This window comes from Chenopodium album, chromosome 3, assembly GCF_948465745.1.
Source record: "Chenopodium album chromosome 3, dcCheAlbu1.1, whole genome shotgun sequence".
Classification (NCBI taxonomy): Eukaryota; Viridiplantae; Streptophyta; class Magnoliopsida; order Caryophyllales; family Amaranthaceae; genus Chenopodium; species Chenopodium album.
Genome location: NC_137836.1, coordinates 22,054,758 through 22,077,595, shown reverse-complemented (window position 1 = coordinate 22,077,595; position 22,838 = coordinate 22,054,758). Strand labels below are relative to the sequence as shown.

Genomic DNA, 22,838 nt, shown 5'->3' with positions numbered 1-22,838 from the left:
CTTCCCTTTCTTCCTTGACTTAGATGCTGCAGCATCAGATAATGCTTCATTTGCTGCTTTTGCTGCCTTTGCTGCATTTGATTGGTCTCTAACCCTTGGATTTTTGATGACAACAGGCTCAGATGCCTTCAACTCTTTCCCAGTTAAGCCTCCCTTGCAAGTTGCTTTATTATGCTCAAAGCAACCACACTTTGAGCATTTGACTGTTTTGCTTCTCTTGCCTGGTTGGACTTCTCCTTCTTCCCTTTTTCTATTCCTACTTGGTCTTCCAATGCCCCTTTTCATCTTAGGTGGCATGATAATTCTGCCTGAGTCATCAATAGGTCATTGGTCTGTGTCTGGGATGGGATTAATGCAAGTACTATATGCTTGCGTGTATGTCTTGACAGAGTACCAAGAACTAACAAAGTCATGTGGGTCCAATTATGCATCAATTAGGGCCCTAATTGCATGCCTACATGGCACTCCTGAAAGTTGTCATGCACCACAAGAACAAATCTTCTTGTTAAGGCTCAAAGGGAATTGAGATCTGCCCTCATGGATTTCATACTCTCCAGGGCTGGACTTAAAAGCTCTGCAGTTTGAGCTTGCCTTCCCTATCTGTTTCACCAGTTTGACAATTTTTGGGCAAATATCCGCATCTTTCCAAGACCTTGCATTCTCAAGCCTTGTTGCAATTCTTACCATATAGACCCTCCTTATTCCTGCATAGTTGTACATAATTACACATGATGATCAGAATATATTCACATTATCATAAGCACAAAACAAAGTTATGTAAATTTGTTACCTTCTAGCAGAGTTAATACAGGCCTACATCTGTTTACTCCAAGTATGGAGTTAAAGCTTTCCACAAAATTAGATGTGTTGGTCTCATTGCAGACATTAGGGCTAAATTTGTGCTTAGTCCACTTGGAATGTTCTCCCAAGTCAGCAAACCAACACATGACATCATCACCTCCCTCTTTCTTCAGCTTCTCCATAGCTTTCCTGAATGTGAAAGCTGAAGTTGCATTGCATGCTCTCCAAAATAAAACATACATCATAGGGCCTGGAAACCTATTTTTGTAATTCCTACTAAGGTGTCTACAACAGAACCTTCTGTCAGCTTCTGGCCATACATTGTCTAAGGCTAATTCTACTCCCTGAAACAATAATTAACAAGATTAGTATTATGTAATATGCAAATGTTATCATAAATAGCAAAAAAATTCAATTTTAACTTCAGTACTTGCCTTTTGCCTATCAGAAATGATAGTCCAATGCTCCCTTAAAGATTCTTTGGTCATGTTGCTCAAATGCCAGAAGAAGTAGCTCCATGACTCCTTGTCTTCTTGACTCACAATAGTATAGGCTATGGGAAAGATCTCATTATTGCCATTTATTCCCACAGCAGATAACAAAATTCCCCCATAATTACCTTTGAGGTGTGTTCCATATACACCAATCAAAGGCCTAACACCTCTAAGAATCCCTCTCCACTGTCCAGTGAAGGAAATGAATATACTTGTGAATTGCAGTTGCTTAGGCAGGGATTCTGTTTCTTGCCATGCACAAAATGCCAAAGTTTCTGGGTTTGTCTCAATACACATTTTAGCATACATGGGCAACAATGAATAAGACTCATCATGGCCTCCAAAGAGCTGCTCAATTACATAACTCTTTAACCTATACAAAGTAGACTGTCTCATGTAGATTCCATATCTTTGGAATAAAAGTTCATTTAAAGCTTTCCCAGGAATGTCAGGGTTAGCTCTGATGTCTTCCATAACTTTCTAGAAAGCCCACTTGACAATACATATGGGGTTGTATGTCTCTAACCCTCTGCAAGTGTGTACATTGGGCCAAATCTTCTTAATTGCCCAAGTTCTTCCATCTGAAAGCCTGTTTGCATGCAGCCTCCAGTCACAACATTGAGATTGGCACACTGCTGTATACCTCTTGTTGTCAGCATACTCCACATTAATTGCAAATCTCTCTTGTACAGCAAAGTCCTTAAGAGTATCCTTAAAGTGTGCCTTATCAGTGAAAATCATCCATGGCCTTAGCACTATCTTCCCAAAATCAGCATCCTCATACATCTCTCCATTCTTGTAAAGTCTCTTAAAGTAATCCTCATCATCTTCATCATCTAAAAACTCAAACCATTTACCAGGTTTCCAGTTATCCTTGATTTTAGGAATCCTTTGAAGCTGAACCAATTCATCTGCAGGAACATCACCCTTTGGTGCTACTTCTCCTTCACTATCTTCATCTGAATCACTTTGCACCACAAACTCCATTTTTCTTCTAACTTTTGAACCAGTCTTAGGTCCCTCCACCTGAATCTCATTTAAACCCAAACTATTGCCTCCCTCCTGACTCTCATTCAAACTAGATGAATCACTCTGAATAACAAAGTCCATCTTCCTTCTCCCCTTGAAATCAAAACTAGGGTCCTCAACTTCTGTCTTAGTCACACCAATTCTAAGTCCCTCCACCTGACTAGACTCCAAATTAGAACCTACACCTAGCATTCTTCTCTCATTGACAGTACTGCCAACCCTTACCCCCTTCCTATATGTTGTGGTTCTAGGAAGTTTTTTAGCAAGAACAGAGATCTGAGATGAATTACTTAATGGTTCAACATTGGGAGCAGCTGTCTCAGTGACTGGAATAGGTGAAAATCTAGTGCTTCTTCTCAAAGTTAAGGTCTTGAACACAGTATTTGGTGACCTAGGTGATGGTGGTTGCATTGGGGTTGATTTGGTGGCAGCACTCTTCTTACTCTTTGTAGCCTTAGCCTTCTTTGACTTTTCTATCCTCTCCATAGTTTTCTCAAACTCAATTCTACCCTTTGTGTACTTAGCATCATTATGTTGGACACTTGGTTCATCTATTGGTGAATTGATGACATAAGCGTACCTAGGTGGAGAAGACTTAGTTACAAATAAATCTTCCAAGGAAGGCTGAGAGGGTTCAGTTTGAGAGGGTTCAGTTTGAGAGGGTTCAATTTGAGAGGGTTCAGTTTGAGAGGGTTCAGTTTGAGAGGGTTCAGTTTGTGATAGTTCTGTTTGTGATGGTTTTGTTTGTGATGGTTCTATTTGGGAGGGTTCAGTTTGGGGTGGATCAACAAGGGGTGGAATAGTTTGAGTTTTCCTTAACTTCTGGGTCATTTTATTCAACACACTTGGTTTCTTGCTACACCCAACCCAAATGTGATACACATCACACTCACCTAGGGCATGAATCATCTTTAAAAAATCAGCATCATCTAGTAATGGGATATGCTTTTCTTTGTGACCATAACCGTAGGAAGGGTTGATTAATGGATACTCAGTGTCTACTACATCACTGTCCTCAAATTCCATAACCAAGTCCATCAAATTACATCTATCTAAGCCAACCCCAATATCAACATGTTTATTCAAGTAATGAAATCTTATCACAACATCACCCATTCTGCAAAATAAGGTAAACAATGTACACACTTACAACATGCAAAAAAATTCCAATTCAATCAAACATGATCAAGGCATTTCATTCAATTTTATTCCATACTCTAAACCAATATTTGATCAAACATAATCACACATCAAATATATATGAAATAACCCTAAATTCGCACAAATAAACAACATTTAAATCATGAAATAAACCTAAATTCGCATACAAAAACAGAATATCAATCAAAAGCACCAAATCATGCATAAATGAACAGTAGTAGTACTAATATACCTGAATTATGCTCAGATTTCCCCCTGTTAGCTATGTAGACCAACAAAATTTGCGAATTTCCCTTGTTATCACCAGGAATTCTTCGTGAATTTACCAGAGCAAAGGAGAGAGAGAGAAGAAATTTGAATGAAATGGTTTTATGTCCAATCGATATAAATGGAAGGGGAAGAGGTTTAATTATGGATGTTGGAGGGAAGGTTTTAAAAGGGGGCATTTTAGTCATTTCATATTTTTAACCCTAAATCACCTAATTACTAACTTATTAACGTCTGTTTAACAGACTTAATCACGCCAGTTAAGAAGTCAAAAACTGGGGTGTATCACCAGGAAGTCAAAAATAAAATGTGGTACCGCTGGGAAAAGCCAAAACCTGGATGGTACCAATGGGAATTTCCCTTATTAATTATATTAGCCTAAACAAGATTATTAATTATCTTATTAAGCGTGATTACAAGTGCAAATTCCCTTTAAACATGCATAAAAGGCATGATCAAGCAATAGCAATAATAATATATAGCAACATAATAAAAACAATCATCATAACAATCTCAATCTCTTCAAAGCATAATAATAATAGCAAGATCATAGGCATGATACTAACAAAATTAATAACAACCCATAGCATGTTATTAAACAATAAAAATCAAAGCTTTATTCCTAACATAATACTAACATGATATAAGAAAGAAATAGGAAGCAACCTAAACATGATACTAGAAGCATACATGATATTAGAAATATAAGTTAATACCCTAAACATGATACTAGGAAGCATAAAGACATCCTAACATGATACTAGGAATTAAAATAATCAAAGCATGATTTCTATATCAAAATAACAATAAAATTACTTTCTTAGATGCCTCGTATCTCTTTCTTTCATGTCTAGGGCGAAGGCAACTTTGAACTTGGCTAGGTGTGTCTAAAACTAATGTATGTGGAATTTTGTGATAGGGAGGTTTAGAAAAAGAATAGAGAGAGAGAAAGCTTCCAGCTTTTGAGAGATAGATGATGATTTTGAATGATTGAAAACGGGGAGATACAACCCCTATTTATAGAAAAAAAATAGTCTGAAAACAAATCAAGTCTATTCCGAATAAAATACTTCACGTCGCCAACGACAAGAGTTAGCATCAGACAACAGCTATTAGCGCCAGGTGACAAACTTGTCGTCTTGCGCTAAGTCAGAAATCAAACGTGCTTTGTACGCGGAATCCTCTTCTTAATACGATTAAGTTGCTAATTCCGCGTTGATCAGATTAAAATCATGTTTGTGACAAATCACTTATTTTATTCAAAATAAAACTCTTTAAAATATAATTATTAATCCCAATCTCATTAGAATTAAAAAGAACCTTCTAGATTGTTCTAGAAAATTAAAATCAATCTTAATAACTTTAGGAATAATAATTAATAGGCCCTCCTGTAGATCATTAGGCCACATATAAAAATCATTTCGGGCCAAATTTAGTCTAAGCCATAACTTCCTCATTATTCATCGAAATTGGGCTTATAATATATCGTTGGAAAGCTCTTTTTGAGCCTAATCCAACTACACTATTATTGGACCCTTATTACGGAACAAACTAAATTGGACTGGCTATTTTCATAAATAGAGTGTAAGAAGAAATATTTTCAAAAACAGAAAGAAAGATATTTTAATAAAAACATCCACATCACTAGACTTTTCACACTTTCACTTCGTTCGATAATCAAATACGTGAAAGGTATTCATCACCGGGTTTGGTTTTGGGGAGACACCTTTGGGTGTCAACAACGATCCATGAGATCGCTATCTCCATAGTGGTATGGAACCATGAATGGATATTCAGGGATGAAGGTACAAATCCAACCTAAAAGAGATTGAACTTGCCCTTAAAATAGGTCTCTACTTTATTCTTCTCATATTTATGTGAGCTTTCTGACTAACATACAATCAATAGGTTAACCCTAAACCTTTTTAATCTATGTTTGTTAAATATAATGCACAAACAAATCTATTATTGGCAATCACTTGAATTATAATCATATTAGCCTAAACAAGATTATTAATTATCTTATTAAATGTGATTAAAAGTACAAATTCCCTTTAAACCTACATAAAAGGTGTGATCAAGCAATAACAATAATAATATATCAAGCAACATAATAATAACAATCATCATCTTATCAATCATCATAACAACCATGTTAACAATAAAGCATAATATTAATAGCATGATCCAAGGCGTGATACTAACAAGATTAATAACAAACTCTAGCATGTCACTAATCATTAAATATCAAATCTTTATCCCTAATATGATACTAACATGATATTAAAAAGAACAGGAAGCATCATATAAACATACATGATATTAGAAATTTTAGTTATTACCCTAAACATGATACTAGGAATCATAAAGACATCCTTACATGATACTAGGAATCAAACTAATTAAAGCATGATTTCTATATCAAAATAATAACAATTAAAGCAATTACTTACTTGGATGCCTCGTATCTCTTTCTAATAACAAAATACACGCGTTAGTAACTTCAAGGAAAATATTAAATCAAAAAATTAAATTAAATAATTGAAATAGAGATTTGGGACCAAACCCTCAGAAATTATCAACCTTTCACGTCTAGGGCGAAGGCAATTTTGAACTTGGATAAGTGAGTCTAGAATTAATGTATGGAATTTTGTGAAAGGGGAAGGTTTAGAAAAAGAATAGAGAGAGAATAAGCTTCTAGCTTCAAAGGGAAGAGAGAAATTTGATTATGATTGTTGATGATTGAAAATGGGGTGATATGACTTCTATTCATAAGGAAAAAAAGAGGGTCAAAGGAATAGAAAAGAATATGAATTCAAATCGAAATAAAACTCGTCGGTCAACAATTTTTGCAGATTTTGTTTTTATCATAACTTTTGATCCAGAAGTTCAAAAAAGGCATATAATATGTCGTTGAAAAGCTCTTGAAGTCTAATTTCTAACCCAATTAAAATTAGATTAAACTATTTTGTAGATAAAAAGATATAGCCAAAATAGTGGGACGGTGTCAGTTTTGGTTAGAGTTTCGTATTTCTTTCATATCTTTTTCTTTATAGCTCGTAATTAATATTATAATATATCATTGGAAAGATAATTTAAAGATCTATCCAACCATATAAGATTTGGATAAAAAAATATGAAGCACAAAAATAATTTCTGAACATCTTCCATTTCGCACGGAACAAGGACTCTCAAAAAGAGAAGTTTTATTCAATTTCGAATTATTTGATCTTATCTTTTTAAAAAAGGATAATTAAGATATTTTAGAAACTTATATAAACTTCTAATTAATCTTAATTAGTTTAGGAATGGGATTAAACCTTTGTAGCCTCCACATGATCATTGAGTCGTAGGTAAAATCCGGTTTGGGTCCAGTTTAGTATTTTGGCCATAACTTCCTCATTATTCATTGGAATTGAGCTTATAATATATCGTTAGAAAGGTCTTTTCAAACTAATTGGTATTACATGAACCATGGTGCTCCTAGAAATAGGTGAACCAGGTCCAATCTGCCGCCCAGCCCAAACGTATTTGCGCCTAACAGAAGCCCGTGCCCAATAGAAAGAAGCCCAACCATTTTTTTTTTCACCATTGAATTTTGATATTCTCTTTATTATTTGAAAATCTAAATTAAAACTTTAAACAAACATTTTCAATTTTAATCTCTCCTTTTTTTTGGATATTATTTTTTATTTCCCTCATTAACGATTTTGATTCTCCTTTTTTTTTTTTACCTCTAAGTTACTAGAAGCTCTAAAATTTTCAACAAAAAAATGGAAAAAACTCTACTTTCTCTATCCACTTTAATATAAAGTATCCTGTATTTTGTTAAAAAAATGGAATTTTTTTTGTTTTTTTTAGCATTTTGACCAATTTTGGTAGATTGTATAATAAAATTAGGAAATCTGATGTTAATCATTCCATATCCCTCATATTTTTGTTCATATATTTCCTGTTTGATGTTCATATAAGTTGTCTTTTATGTCCACATATATGTGCTGTATGAAGCAATAATTTGTGTATAAATTTTATCAAGTATTTTGGTATGAATAATAATAATTTATTTAGATCTTGTGTATTTCCTCTTTTGTAACTTAATATTTATTTATAGACGAACTACTGAACACCTTAAAGAAACTTTTGAATATCCCCCAAAAGCCCCCATAAATTTATGATAAGCCCCTAGAATTTTATGATAAGCCACTAGAAAACACTGAACCAACCTTAAAAACCTCTGAACCCCCTAGAAAATTTTTGAACCCCAATTACAAACCATTGAACACCCTTCATAAACATTTTAACCACCTTTAAAAATCTCTGAACTCCAACCACAAACCACTGAACACCTTACCAAAACCTATGAATTCCCTACAAAACATCTGAACCCTAACCACAAACAACTGAACAACCTACAAAAACTTCTGAACCCCAACCAAAAACCACTGAACACCATACAAAAACCTCTAAACCCCCTACAAAAATCTTTGAGCCCCAACCACAAACTACTGAATACTTTACAAAAACTTTTAAACCCTAGCCACAAACCACTGAACACCCTACAAAAAATTTTGAACCCCAACCTCAAACCACTGAACACCCTATAAAAACTTCTGAGCCCCAACCACAAACCACTAAACACTCTACAAAAACCTCTGAACCCCCTAAAAAAACTTCTGTATCCCAATCATAAACCACTGAACACCCTACAAAAACCTCTGAACCCCGTATAAAAACTTCTGAACCCCAACCACAAGCCACTGAATACCATACAAAAATCTCTGAACCCCCTACAAAAACTTTTGAACTCCAACCACAAACCACTGAACATCCTTCAAAAAAAATTTCACGTAAAAACATTGCTCAGAATGCTGCTCGGCCTTTAGACATTCCTTATAAACAACTTCATATATATGTTATAACTGCAATAAACAAACAAAATTCATGATAATCATTATTGGAGTTCAAAAATAAAACAACAAAGTTCAAATACAGGAAAAAAATGTTCATAATTACATTTACAACTATTATTTAAAAAGCATACACATATACTAAGAGATTTATGTAAAACGGAAAGGTTCAATAAAGTAACCTAAATGTTCATAAAAATAGAAACAATGTTCATAATATGATATTGCTGATAACAATTTTGATAATATATACAATGGAAAGTGCGTTACTCGAATTATATGAACAAAATGTTCAAAAACATGATATAAACAAATTATATTCATAAAATACAAAATAAAACATCAATTCAACAATTAAATAATAAATGAAACTAAAAATAAAAATAAAAATGCAATTTAAATCAACAATCAAATTCAACACACACTTTCAGTAGCTTAATTAACATTAAATCTCAAATTAATAATTAATTAATAAATAACAACTAAAATATAAGAATATCTTTCAAATTGATCACATAAATTCTGCAGTAAGTAATCATATGAACCGAATGTTTAGAATCATATTAAACCAATTCTAACAGAATTGTTCAATAGTTTAATCAACAAATGATCAAATTCATCATAAATTAATAAAAAAAAAAACAAGAAAACACAATCTCATCACAAATTTTAGCAACTTAATTAAAATTAATCAATCGTTTGATCAATTCATCAATTAATCTATTGAATAATATGAAATTAAAACTAATTAAACCTAAAAATTATACGATCAGTTCAAATCAACAATCACTCAAAACAGTATTAGAATCAATAGCAAAATGAAAAATCAATAACTAGCCTCAACAACAAAAAACCTAATTAGTGATAATTATAAAAAAAAATAAGAAATCTAACTTACAGTGTCGAGGTTGGCGATGAACAGCAGGGATGAACAAATTCAATAAAAAAATAAAGGAATCAACAATAGAGAAAAATCGAGGAGAGAGAATATAGAGGAGAGAGAAAATCGAGGAGAGAGAAATTATGGATGATGATTATAAAAAGAAAAAAAAAAGAAGAAGAAGAGAGTTGAAGAGAGGGAATTAAGAAATTAGGAATTAATTGAAAGAGGGAAGAACAGTGAAATAGAAGAAGAAGAACATTGAGAATTTGAAAGAAGAAAACTATAACTAGCAAACACGTGGCGTTAATCTAATGGTGGACCGCATAGTTTAAGGTGCACCATGGTACATCTTATAATTTGTCTTTTCAAGCCCCATCCAACTACACCATTATTGGACCCTTATCATGGACCAACCTAAACTAGACTAGACGTTTGCATAAATAGCGTAAGAAAAGAAATGCTTTCGAAAACATAATAAATTATTTTATTAAAACGATCGCATCACAAGACTTTTCACACTTTCACTTCGTTCGATAATCAATGACGCGAAAGGTATTCATCACTAGGTTTGGTTTTGGGGTGACTCAATCAGGTGTCTACAATATGCCAAGCGGTTTAAAACCCTAATGGAAAGTAGTTTTTGAACCGCTCGCGATTGGGGAGCTTTCCATTGCCAATTTAAATGGCAAGCGGTTCAAACCACTTCCCATCTGAAGGTAAGGGCAACCGATTTTGGATCTAAACCGCTTCCATTATGCATATAATATATTTTTTAAAAAAATTGTTTTTTTTTCAATTAATTGATACAGAAGCACTTAACATATGTATAAACAAAACTATTTTCATTAATTAATTGCTTCAATATTAGATTTTCTGATTTTCATTAAAAAAAAAACAGTAAATAAATTGAAAATAAATGGTTTATGCTCTTGTTCCAGTTCCACCACCAGCCATGTGCACCACCAGCCGCGCGCGCCACAAATTATATCACCACCACCACCACAAACCACCTTAACCCGTATCACCACCACCATCAGCACCCTATCCCAAATCACCCCCACTACCAACCACCTTAAACCCACTTTTAAAAACAAAAATAAACCCACCTTACTCACCACGACCCCCACCAAAACCAGAACCGCCTGAAACAAGTCAATACAACCACACATTACCATAAAATAATAAATAAAAGAAGAAGCTTAAAAACACAAAATAAAAGATAGAGAAAAGGGAACATACCTTGAATTCCACCAAACGTCAAAGTTGGCTTGAAATTTGTTTTCATGGTCGAATTTGACATGAAAAACCATGAAACTTGAAATTCGTGAGAAAGAAAGAACAAAGAGAAAGAAGCTCGCTTGTTGTTGCTCGATGTGCAATGGGCTGCTCGGTGGGTTGATGTGGGCTACTCGGTAAGTTGTTGTGGTTATTGTGGGCAGTGGTTATTGTGTTGCTGTGGGGGTTGAGAGAGGAGAGGAGAAAGAAAAGAAGGGAGGCTTGTTGAGAGGAAATATACGTGAGAAGGAAAGAGAAGGAGGAGAGAGAAAGGGAACGTGAGAGTGGAGAGGAGGAGAGAGAAAGGAGGGCGTGAGAGTAGAGTGGAGTGGAGGCGTGAAAATAAAGGCCCAGTATTATTTTTAGGGTTTATTTTAGGAATGGGTAAATAAAGGCCCAATATTATTTTTAGGGTTTAAACTTTTTTTTGTGGGTTTTTTAGGAATTTCGAAGCAAATTTTAATAACCGCTCTCCATTTGGGACTTCCCATTTACTTTTTTTCTACTAGTGATACATTAACTCTTTGATCGACTTACTATGATGGCTTATGCTTTAGGCCTATTCAAAACACAAAGTCTTATATGTGGCTGCCAGACAATGTGAACAAACTCCATTTGGGACTTCCCATTTACTTTTTTTCTACTAGTGATACATCAACTCTTTGATCGACTTACTATGATAGCTTATGCTTTAGGCCTATTCAAAACACAAAGTCTTATATGTGGCTGCCAGACAATGTGAACAATCATTATAGAGGTTACTACGTTAGTGTTATGGGGGTTACTTAGCCAGTTTTAAAAGGGTTGCTTGGTCAATATAACAGATTAAAGAAGTTACCTAGTAAGTGTTATAAAGATTACTTTGGTCTTTTACAAGCGGCCACACAGTGTGGTCAGGTGCATACAAAACGGACTGTATTCAAAACACCCAATTCATATTACTCCTTAGATTATCATTGAGTCGTCTATAACTAGCCACGTAGCCCTTTTTAAATACCACCAAAATAGAAATAATTTTGCCAATTGTAACATAGGGATTACCATTATATCTCCTTAAATCTCTATTATCCAGTCTAGTTTGCTCTTTGAAGGATTTTTGTTTGACAAAAATGAATTTAATGGCATTACTTTCTCCTGCTTTCCCCACCCCAAAAACACACAACTCCTACACTTGTTATCAGCTACATAAAAATCATATGAACATAAAAAAATATTATGAACCAGCAACTAGAGTGAATGCTGCACATCCTCAATCTGCTTTGTTGCAGACTGAAATCGAGAAATCGAATTCGCTGCAAAGAAGAGAAGTGATTGCTATTGGAACATTAGCTAGTATTCTACTGCCGTCCCAATTTGTAGAAGCTTCTTGTGAATTGACTACTTCTCCTTCTGGTCTTGCTTACTGTAACCAAATTGTTGGGACTGGTCCTCAAGCTACTCAAGGGCAACTTATCAAGGTAAATTATGTTTTTTTTTACCATTGTCACTATATTGTCATTGGTAATAAATTAAAATTAGTTGTACATTTATTTTTATTTGGTTTCATTATCTTGGAGAAAAGAACAGAAGTAGTAGATAAGGAGATAATCAATTTTCTTATTCTGTTTACTTATATTATTCAACAAAGACTTTTGCTAATTTGAACAATTTATGTTTATTCTAAAATTAGATTATATAATGTATCATAATTATCAATAAAATAAAATTAAAGTCTATAGAAATGTTTCCGGAATTTCATTATATATTCGAATAATGAAATTGTTATAACGGATGTGAGGGAGAAACAAAATAAGAATGCAATAACAAGAACACACATATTTACGTGGTTCACTAATTATCAAATTGGCTACCTCCACGGACACATCAAAAAAAAACCTCTTATTGATCTTGAGGAATTTTCCATATTACAATTTATATATTACAAAGTGATATTGAATATCACCATTCAATATCCCCATGAATATATCCCACGATTATCCCCCGTGAATATCACCATATGAAATACTATTCATGGAATTGAATGATGAATATGACTAATCCTAAGGGGTATTTATAGACCTCCTAACCTTGGAGCCAAAGGTAAACTTTGGTGCCCAAGTATTACCAAGATTGGTGGCCAAATTAAACACTTGGTGCCCAAGGTAGACATATTCATATGCCATATAATCTTATTCAAGGCACGATTTTAACAATCTCCACCTTGACTTGAATCCTCTCACAAAACCAGAAGCATTCATCACAATGCCCAGACTCTTCCATCAACCAGATTTGTCCCAAAAGACAACCAGACCAAATTTGCCCCGTAGCCAGATTAGCTCGTAAGAGCTCCAAATTAGCCCCCGAGGGCTACTAACAACCTCGAACGTTGAGTAAGTTAAAACAATGTTGAAACTTACTCTACGGAACTGGGGTGAACATATCGGTAGGATTATTAGCAGTACCTACCTTCTTCACCTTAATTCTCGTCTCACTTCCATAAAAATGATATCTGACATCAATATGCTTAGTTCTCTCATGATATACTTGATCCTTGGCCAAGCATATTGCACTTTAACTATCACAATACAGAGTTACCTGCTAATGATGTATTCCCAAATCACTGATTAGTCCTTTTAGCCAGATTCCCTCATTAGTCGCTTCTTTCAAGGCCATGTACTCTACTTTAATAGTAGATAAAGTCACCAAAGGTTGTAAAGTAGGTTTCCAACTAACAACAAAACCACCAAGAGTGAACACATAACCAGCCATAGACCTTCTACCATCTACATCCCTAGCATAATCGGAATCCAAAAAACCTGTAACTAAGCATGTCACTTCACTACCATAAATGAGATCAACGTTAGACGTACCTCTAAGGTAGCAAAAAATTGTCTTCACTGCATGCCAATGCTCATTACCAGGCTCACTCGTGAACCTACTGACAACACTAACAACATGTACAAGATCCGATCTAGTGCAAACCATAGCATACATCAAACTCTCTACTACACTAGCATAGGGAACCCGAAACATGTACTCCTTCTCCTCAACTGACTTAGGCGCAAAAGCAATCGACAAATGAACATTGGCCGCGCTCGGAGTATCTATAGGCTTAACCGTTAACATGCCGAACCTAGACAAAATCTTCTCAATGTAACCTTTCTGTGATAAGAAAAGTTTTTTTGACCCCGATCCCTATAAATCTCCATGCGCAAAATCTTCCGAGTCGCACCTAAATCCTTCATTTCGAACTCGGCAATGAGGAGGCCCTTCAATTTCTGAATATCAAACATGTTCCTTACAGCTATCAACATATCATCTAAATACATGTCTAAGTAGATGAAAGACCCATCATATGAACTCCTGTGGTAGCCTAGCTTCACCATGTAGCTATCAAATTTCTTGTACCATTGCCTGGGAGATTGCTTTAGCCCATAAAAGGACCTTTGCAACTTGCAAACAAATTCTTCCTTTCCCGGAACTTGAAAACCATCTAGTTGGGTTATGTATATATCCTTTTCTAACTCTCCATGTAGAAAAGCTGTTTTAACATCTAGTTGCTCAAGCTCCAACTCCTGATGTGCAACCATTGCTAGTAGAACCCTGGTTGAATTATGTCAAACCACAGGTGAGAATATCTCATTGTAGTCTACTCCTTCCCTTTTTGTGAATCCTCTTGTAACTAATCGAGCTTTATACTTGATTCCCTCCTCGGATGTTATCCCCTCCTTTTTCTTGAAAACCCATTTACAAGTAACAATCTTTCTCCCTGGAAGCCTATGAACATGATTCCAAGTCTTATTCCTGTGAAGTGACTCAATTTTGGTTCCCATTGCAGCAAGCCAATAGGTAGACTCCGCACATGTAACCGCTTCCTTATAAGTAGATGGCTCATAAACATCCATTTCTTCGGCAACCTGTAGTGCATAATCAAGCCCCCGTGTCTTTAAAACCAAACCTATTTGGAGGTTTCCCAAAATTTACCCTTTTAGAGCGATCTAGAGCTAGACCAGGCTTGTTCAAAATTGGTGTTGAAGAACTTGGTGCTTTAGAAATATCAAGTTGAAGATCTTCTTTCTTTCCCTCGTCACTCTCATCATGAGTGACTTGCTGCTCCATCTGTTTGTCAACACTACCACTATTTGATCCAATTGTGGATTTTACAATAGGGCTAAACATAGAATTTTCATCAAAGACAACATTTCTACTAAGTATAACCCTATTCTTTGATGGTGACCATATTCTATATCCTTTAACCCCATCTTCATACCCTACAAATACTCCCATTTTTGCTCGTGGTTCCAACTTACCCTCATTTACATGATAATAAACATTACAACCAAAAGCTTTCAAAATTGAGTAATCTGCGGGCTTACCAGACCACACCTTACAATGTGTTTTGAAGTTAATTCTAGTATGCGGTCCACGGTTAATCAGCTAACATGGCGTACTGTTTCTACCCAGAATCTTCTAGTCAATCCAGCATTAGTGAGCATGCACCGAGCTCTCTCCAAAAGTGTTTGATTCATTAGTTTTGCTACACCGTTTTGCTGCAGTGTATCCCTCACTGTATGATGCCTAGCAATCCGTTCGTTCTTACAAAACTCATCAAAATCAGACCAACAAATTTCTAGGCCATTATCAGTTTGTAGCTTCTTGATCTTCTTCCTAACTTGATTTTCCACTAACGCCTTCCACTGTTGGAAATTCTTAAAAGCTTCACTTTTGTTTTTCATTAAGATCACCCAAGTCTTTCTTGAAAAATCATCTATGAACGTCACAAAATATCTGTGACCTCCTAACGATTCCACATGTAAAGGGCCCCAACAATCCGAGTGAATATAATCAAGAGAGCCTTTAGTTTTGTGAAAGCCTTTAGGAAATTTCCCAAAAACACAATGCTCACAAAAGTCAAGGTCCATGACCTTATGACTACCTAGAAGATTTTCCTTGGAGAGGATTTGCATTCCTCTCTCACTCATATTTCCAAGCCTGATGTGCCATAATCTGGTCATATCCCCTTTTCACACTATAGATGAAGCAACCGCAACCGAACTTGATAGAATGTACCCTTGTAGAAAATACAAAGTACCACGCTTGACACCTTTTAGAATCACATTCGAACCCTTGCAGACATACATTACTCTACCTTCACTCCTGAAACTAAAACCTTTGTTGTCTAACATGCTAAGAGAAATCAGATTATTAGTCATTTGTGGAACATGCCTGACATTGTTCAAAGTGCAAAAGTTACCATCATTTGTCCGGATCTTAATAGACCCTCTCCCAATTGCCTTCCAAATTTCACTATTGGCCATCGAAATATTTTTGCTATCTACCTTCTCGTAGGTAGTAAACCACTCCCTACGTGGACATATATGGTATGATGCTCCAAAATCTAGAACCCATACATCAGTATAATGTGTTTGTTCACCTGTAACTAGAGCTATGTCATCCTCAGAATTTGAATTCTCCTCTGCTACAGCACAAGCAGAGCCAGACTTTTTTGAGATTTAGCTTTCCTAGGACATTCCCTTTTCTAATTCCCCTTTTCCTTACAGTAATTACAAACATCAGTTGGTTTAGGACCTTCCTTCAAACTTTCGGGTTTCATATTTTTTCCTTTTCCTGGCATTTCCATGCCCTTTACCTCCACTGGCCATTAATATAGAGACTTGATTGTCTATGGCTTAATTACCTAGTATGACGAGCAGATCTAACTTCTTCTAGGGTCATAGTATCTCTACCATTAATGAAAGATTGCACAAAATTTTCATATGAAAGCGGTAAAGAAACTAACAGTAATAAAGCTGCATCCTCATCATCAACCTTAATATCAATATTACGCAATTCTAGCAAAATTATATTCAATTGATCTAGGTGATCTCTGAGAGGTGTACCTTCATTCATTTGCAAACTGAACAGCTTGTTGGTTAGAGACTTTGTCATGTACAAACTCTCCAATTTCAACCACAGACCCGATGCGGTTTCCTCCTCCGCGACCTCGGTGATGATATCGTCTGCAAGACACAACATTATTGTCGAGTGTGGTTCTCCTCTAGAATGGCCATCTCAGGGATTTCCGAACCCACTGACTTCTTTGTCAATAGTGCCCACATCCCTTTTTGCTTCAGCAACACCCGCATCTTGATTTTCCATAGGCTAAAACTATTTCTTCATGTGAACTTGTCGATTTTCACATTCACCCCAGACATCTCCCTCCCTAAGATTAAACCTTAGCTCTAATACCACTTGTTATAACGGATGTGAGGGAGAAACAAAATAAGAATGCATTAACAAGAACATACAATTTACGTGGTTCATCAATTATCAAGTTAGCTACCTCCACGGACGACGAGAGGAAAACCGTTTATTGAACTTGAGGAATTTTCCAGATTAGAGATGGTATATTACAAAGTGATATTGAATATCCCCATTCAATATCCCCATGAATATATCCAATGATACCACCCATGAATATCACCATATGAAATACTACTCATGGAATTGAATGATGATTATGACTAATCCTAAGGGGTATTTATAGACCTCCTAACCTTGGAGCCCAAGGTAAACTTTACCAAGTTTGGTGCCCAAGTATAACACTTGGTGCCTAAGTGCTACCAAGATTGGTGCCCAAGGTAGACATATTCATATGCCATATAATCTTATTCAAGGCACAATTTAATAGAAATGTTAAAATATCAAATCAGTTTTTAGAGCTAGACATTACATTGGCTCTCTATACTAGGATATGTATCTATTGGTTGATCGTACCATTGAAATGCAACAGTTGTATGTAGAGGTGTGAAAAGCACACTCAATCCGATCCGATCCTAAACCGATCTGAAAAATATCCGTCCGATTCGTATTTGGACTCGCGTGGACATAATAATATAGCATGACTCGACTTTAAAAATTGACCCGAGCCGATTCGATCTTATCAAACTCGATCCGATCATCCAAATTGACACCTCTAGTTGTATGTAGTAGTGTAAAATCTTCGGATCTCTTAGCAATTCTTATGTGGTAACAACAGCGGTAGACCCTGTAGTCGAAAATTTTCGAGATCATACATAATCTTAGACTTTTGGCGTGTGGACTCCCTTACCTTTCATCACCATAGTACTAAATGGCCTAGCTTGTTAACTCAACATGAATTGACCTATGAAGGGCTTATCGATCCCAGGATCTCAACCTTTGAAGGGCTCTAACCCATTTGATCGTTTGTATTACCTACTGGGAAAAAAAAATTAATAATAATAATATAATACAAAAATCTATCTATCATTTCATTTTTTGTGTTTAGAGACTACCAGAACCGAAAGAGAAGCTCTAACCACTAGAGCTATCCCACACTCTCAATGTATCTATCATTTTAATGGCCTATGTCTAATTAATACCGGTCAAAGTGTTACTCCATATTTATCTATGCCACTAAATTACAACAATATTCTATATTTGAATAAAATGTCTTATTTTTAAGTTCTAATTATATACTCGGTATTATCAGAAACCTGCCATTCATGATAAACTATTTCAATTACTTGTTAGACATTAAAATTCATTCTTACACATGTTTGTAATATAACAAGGAGCCATACCTAAATGTAATCAAGAATTATTAATTGGTTATTCTTACATTGATTAATATTACAGGCCCATTACGTAGGTAAATTGGAAAATGGTAAGGTCTTTGATAGCAGCTACAACAGAGGAAAACCATTGACATTTCGTGTTGGTGTTGGGGAAGTAAGTTTTTAATTAATTTGTACATGATTTATATGTAACATCATAATAATCCTATCTCTAACCAAGGTTTCGTGCGTTTTAAATTTTTGTTTTTGTTTTGTTGAAAAAAAAAAAAAAAAAAAAACAGAAAATCACAAAAGGTGGTGTGGATTTTTATGTTGTTAGTTTCCAAAATAATGATGATTCTAATAAAATTGACTAATTATACATTCTAATTTTTTTTTAGGTAATGTTATATGTAACCTTTAGGGTTATGAATAAGTACTTAACACCTTTTATAATTTGGTACTCCTCTGTAATGTATTACTTGCTCCAATTATTCATAATCAGATTTTTAGGATATGATGAATATTACGTAGTTTATATTATTTTATGATAGAAGTAGAATTGGTTGAAAAAAAAAAATCAGAAAAATCAGAAAAGAGTATATATAGGGAAGAGAGAGAATTATTAAAATAAGGAGTATGATATGAGGGGATCACTAGTAGGGAAGAAAATAGTACATTATTATTTAAGGTTTTTAAAAAAGAACATGGTGCAAGTACTAAAATACGCCCGTAAAAGAAAAGTGCAACTAGTAATAAAATATGAAGGGAGTATTAACTAATGTAGGAATGCATGATAAAATTAAGCGCAAGTAATCAATGTAATTAATGTTATATATATTTTTCATTTTTTTTCTTCTTATTTTTGGCTCTCTATATTTAGCCTTTAAGGACTAATTATTACATTTTTTTGTGTGTGAAATACTATATTGGTTTTTTATTTAAGTGTCCCAATTTCAACCCATCTACAATAGGTGGGTAGCAATTTCAAAAAAAAAAAAAAAAAAAAAAAAAAAGTGTCCCAATTTCTTGCCAATGAACAATTTTGACTAATGATATTTTTAAGGAAAATTGACTGAAAATAATCCCAACAATTCACGGTCGGTGTAAATTAATACGACCTCAATTATTTGCTTTCACCATTACCACCTTTTACAGTATATGTGCAAAATAGTATGCTAGCCATCGAAGAAGGTATTTCGTGGAATTTTTCATCTAAATTCATTATTATATTATTTTTATACTCCGTATTAATTATAATTTTTTTTCAAAATACATATTCCATTTTTATTCACAATAACACACTACTTTGATATGACACATACTTTAAGGGAGATATTAGACTAGATAAACAGTTAAATTAATTAACAATTTTTTTAACACCTTTCATAAGAAAGTGTTGTGTCAAAGAAAGTGTTAAATTATTACGATTTAAATCTATAGCATAATTTGTTCACTAACGTAATCTAATCACTTTTGTTTGATAGTAGAATTTTTTGTTTTCTTTACAGAAATTAATTTACTAGCCTAATAGTGGGGTAGGCATGAAATTATTAACATAATATGTATTTTGAAAAAGAAAATTATAATAAAAATAATTTAATAATGAATGTGGACGGAATATTTCTTACAATGCCTTTATCGATGGTTGGCGTACCATTTTGCACATATAGTACAAAAGATTGTGATGCTAATAGAAAATATTTGAGGTTGTATTATTTTGCACACACCGTCAATAGTTGGATTATTTGAAGTCAATTTTCCTATCTTTAATTATCTATAAAATATAAATTATAAAAAGTTAATATTTGGAAACTATGCTTTACTACAATTCTAACAAGTACTCATTGATTATATTTCATCTTACGCTTAAAGCTCAAACATTGGCCAAAGCATTTTATGTGAATATTACCAAAGTTAAACTGAGATACTTAGGGCCTGTTCTCTTCCGTTGAAATTCAGTTCAGTTCAGCTCAGTTCAGTTCAGCTCTTAATTTATGTCTAATGATATTGCTAATGATATAAAGCCAAATTTCATTATTTTAAGCTCTTATTACAACGACGATGACGACAACGACGACGACGACGACGACGACAACAACAACAACAATAATAATAATAATAATAATAATAATAATAATAATAATAATAACAATAATAATAATTATTATAATCAATATGTAATAAATAATAATAATAATAATCATCAATAAATAATAATAATAATAATAATAATAATAATAATAATAATAATAATAATAATAATAATAATAATAATAATAACAATAATAATTGAAATAATAATACTAATAATAATAATCAATAAATAATAATAATAATAATAATAATAATAATAATAATAATAATAATAATAATAATAATCAATAAATAATAATAATAATCATCAATAATTAATAATAATAATAATAATAATAATAATAATAATAATAATATTATTATTATTATTATTATTATTATTATTATTATTATTATGTACATTTGTATATACACATATGTATAGTAATAAATAATCAAAGATCACTAATCCGTAGTTAAAAATCACTAATTAATAAGTTCAGTTCAGTTTAGTTCAGTTCAGCTGAGTTCAGTCAATCGGAACAGGCCCTTAGATAAAAACAAAGGTAGTATTTTATATGACTTTTTAAATCCATAAACCGAAAAAAATGAAAATCGCAATAATGACGGGTCCTAAATTGTCTAAAAGTTCTATAAATTATGGGACTACAATAATTAATATTACCTCCGTTTTTTATTAGTTGACACATTTTGACTTTAGCACTATTCACTCACTTCCCTTTGGCTATGTATTGTGATTTATACATGATGAAAATACAGTCATGCGGGATCTTGTTAGATTCGTCACAAATATATATTTTCAAAATATCAACTTTTTATAATTTTTGCTTTTGGTTAATTGAAGATATAAATGGTTGAATTTGTGCATTGACAAAAGTGACTACAGAAACGTGTCAATTAAAAAGAAATCAAGGAAGTATAATTTATGAATCATCATAAGAGCGAAAATGACTTATGATAGGTTAAAATTGGGTATTCTATGAGTGAGGTAAAAGGCTAAACAAACATGTGTCATGTTATAAATAATTTTAGATTCCAATCGAGTTAGGAGTTAATTGGAGATCAAATCGTTGTTAGTTAATGGTTATTCAGGTTCCCAACACGTATTTTGTTGGTTAATTTAATAAGAGACTGAGTTCTATTCGAGTTATGGTACTTATTCATTATTTGGGTTCAAGTCATCCCTAGTTAATCCCGTTATTTGGGCTGTGTCAGCTTTTGACCCTGCAATAATATGACTTCACTAATGTTTTCTATTTTATTTTTTTTACAAGCCTAGTAGAAATGGTATTTTCCCATTTGACTTTATTGTTTTAGGATATTGACATTTTTTTTACTGAAATATTATATTATATTTTTTTACTATTCTTAAAGGTAATCAAAGGATGGGATGTAGGAATATTAGGGAGTGAAGGTGTTCCTCCTATGTTTGCTGGTACCACATATATACTTTGATCTCTCTTATACATACATATAATTGTTATAATCATCTTGATCATAATAATACAAATTATATTTAATTATCATTATTATGGTGCTAAACTAGGGGGGAAAAGAATGTTGATGATTCCTCCAGAGCTAGGATATGGCATGAGAGGAGCTGGTTGTAGGGGAGGTAATAAATAACATTACTTGTTATAAACCTTAGTTTTTATTACCTTGAAGAAGTATTTTTAACAAGCTTCTCGTTATGATGTAGGTAATTGTATTATACCTCCAAATTCCACCCTATTTTTTGAAGTGGAGTTCTTGGGAGATGTCAAATAAATGCTACTCTCTATTAACTTACATTGTAAAATAAAGTTTTGGATACAAGTTGTATCATATACCTTAATACTCCTGTATATATTCTTTCTGCAAATGCTACAACTGTAAAGACAATTGATTAGTGAGAGTTATTCACCTATTGTAAAGACAACTGTAAAGACAATTGATTAGTGAGTCATTTAGGTCTTCAAATTTTTTAATTTTTTTTTTTAATTTATTTTTTTATTTTTATTTTTTTTAGAGTATATCTTAGAGTGCGATAAATATCTTAAAAAATAATGACCTAATGTAGACACCAAATTGTGTCTCCTAAAAAACCAAACCTTGTGATGATATCTTTCACGTCATGAATATCGAATAAGGTGAAAATTTGAAGACTCTTGTGAATTCTTCTGTTTTCTAATAAAATAATGGAAAATTTGCCAAGAATAATACAACCTTTCAGCGGTCTTCCATAAATAGAATGACCTTTGGATTATTTCAAAATGGAACGACCTTTGATACACATTTGCCATAAATAGAACGTGACCTGTTGGTAACCTGTTTAGAAGGTTATCAGTGATACGTGTCACAATGTCGTTGGTCAATTTGTTTAACAATT

General features: G+C 33.5%; 2 protein-coding genes across 2 annotated transcripts; one reads left to right on the top strand and one right to left on the bottom strand.

Annotated features, from left to right (window-relative positions):
* Positions 1-477: 477 nt before the first annotated feature.
* Positions 478-1,769, bottom strand: LOC145624932 (uncharacterized). The gene is made up of 3 exons (XM_081678017.1): positions 1,236-1,769; positions 791-1,145; positions 478-704 (listed from the first exon to the last, which is right to left on the bottom strand). The coding sequence occupies exons 1-3, from the start codon at positions 1,767-1,769 to the stop codon at positions 478-480; spliced, it is 1,116 nt and encodes a 371-aa protein (XP_081534143.1).
* Positions 1,770-11,926: 10,157 nt separating this feature from the next.
* Positions 11,927-22,237, top strand: LOC145624931 (peptidyl-prolyl cis-trans isomerase FKBP13, chloroplastic-like). Its single transcript, XM_081678016.1, has 5 exons — positions 11,927-12,274; positions 18,456-18,548; positions 21,845-21,905; positions 22,017-22,085; positions 22,170-22,237. The coding sequence occupies exons 1-5, from the start codon at positions 11,927-11,929 to the stop codon at positions 22,235-22,237; spliced, it is 639 nt and encodes a 212-aa protein (XP_081534142.1).
* Positions 22,238-22,838: the final 601 nt, after the last annotated feature.

Excerpts from the sequence above, each read along its gene's own strand:
- LOC145624932 (XM_081678017.1), bottom strand. The coding sequence starts at position 1,769 with ATGGAAGACATCAGAGCTAACCCTGACATTCCTGGGAAAGCTTTAAAT. Across the intron at positions 1,146-1,235 it reads TCATTTCTGATAGGCAAAAG|GGAGTAGAATTAGCCTTAGA; the intron begins GCAAGTACTGAA and ends TTATTGTTTCAG. Across the intron at positions 705-790 it reads TGTATTAACTCTGCTAGAAG|GAATAAGGAGGGTCTATATG; the intron begins GTAACAAATTTA and ends ACAACTATGCAG.
- LOC145624931 (XM_081678016.1), top strand. The coding sequence starts at position 11,927 with ATGAATTTAATGGCATTACTTTCTCCTGCTTTCCCCACCCCAAAAACA. Across the intron at positions 18,549-21,844 it reads TTCGTGTTGGTGTTGGGGAA|GTAATCAAAGGATGGGATGT; the intron begins GTAAGTTTTTAA and ends CTATTCTTAAAG. Across the intron at positions 22,086-22,169 it reads AGGAGCTGGTTGTAGGGGAG|GTAATTGTATTATACCTCCA; the intron begins GTAATAAATAAC and ends GTTATGATGTAG.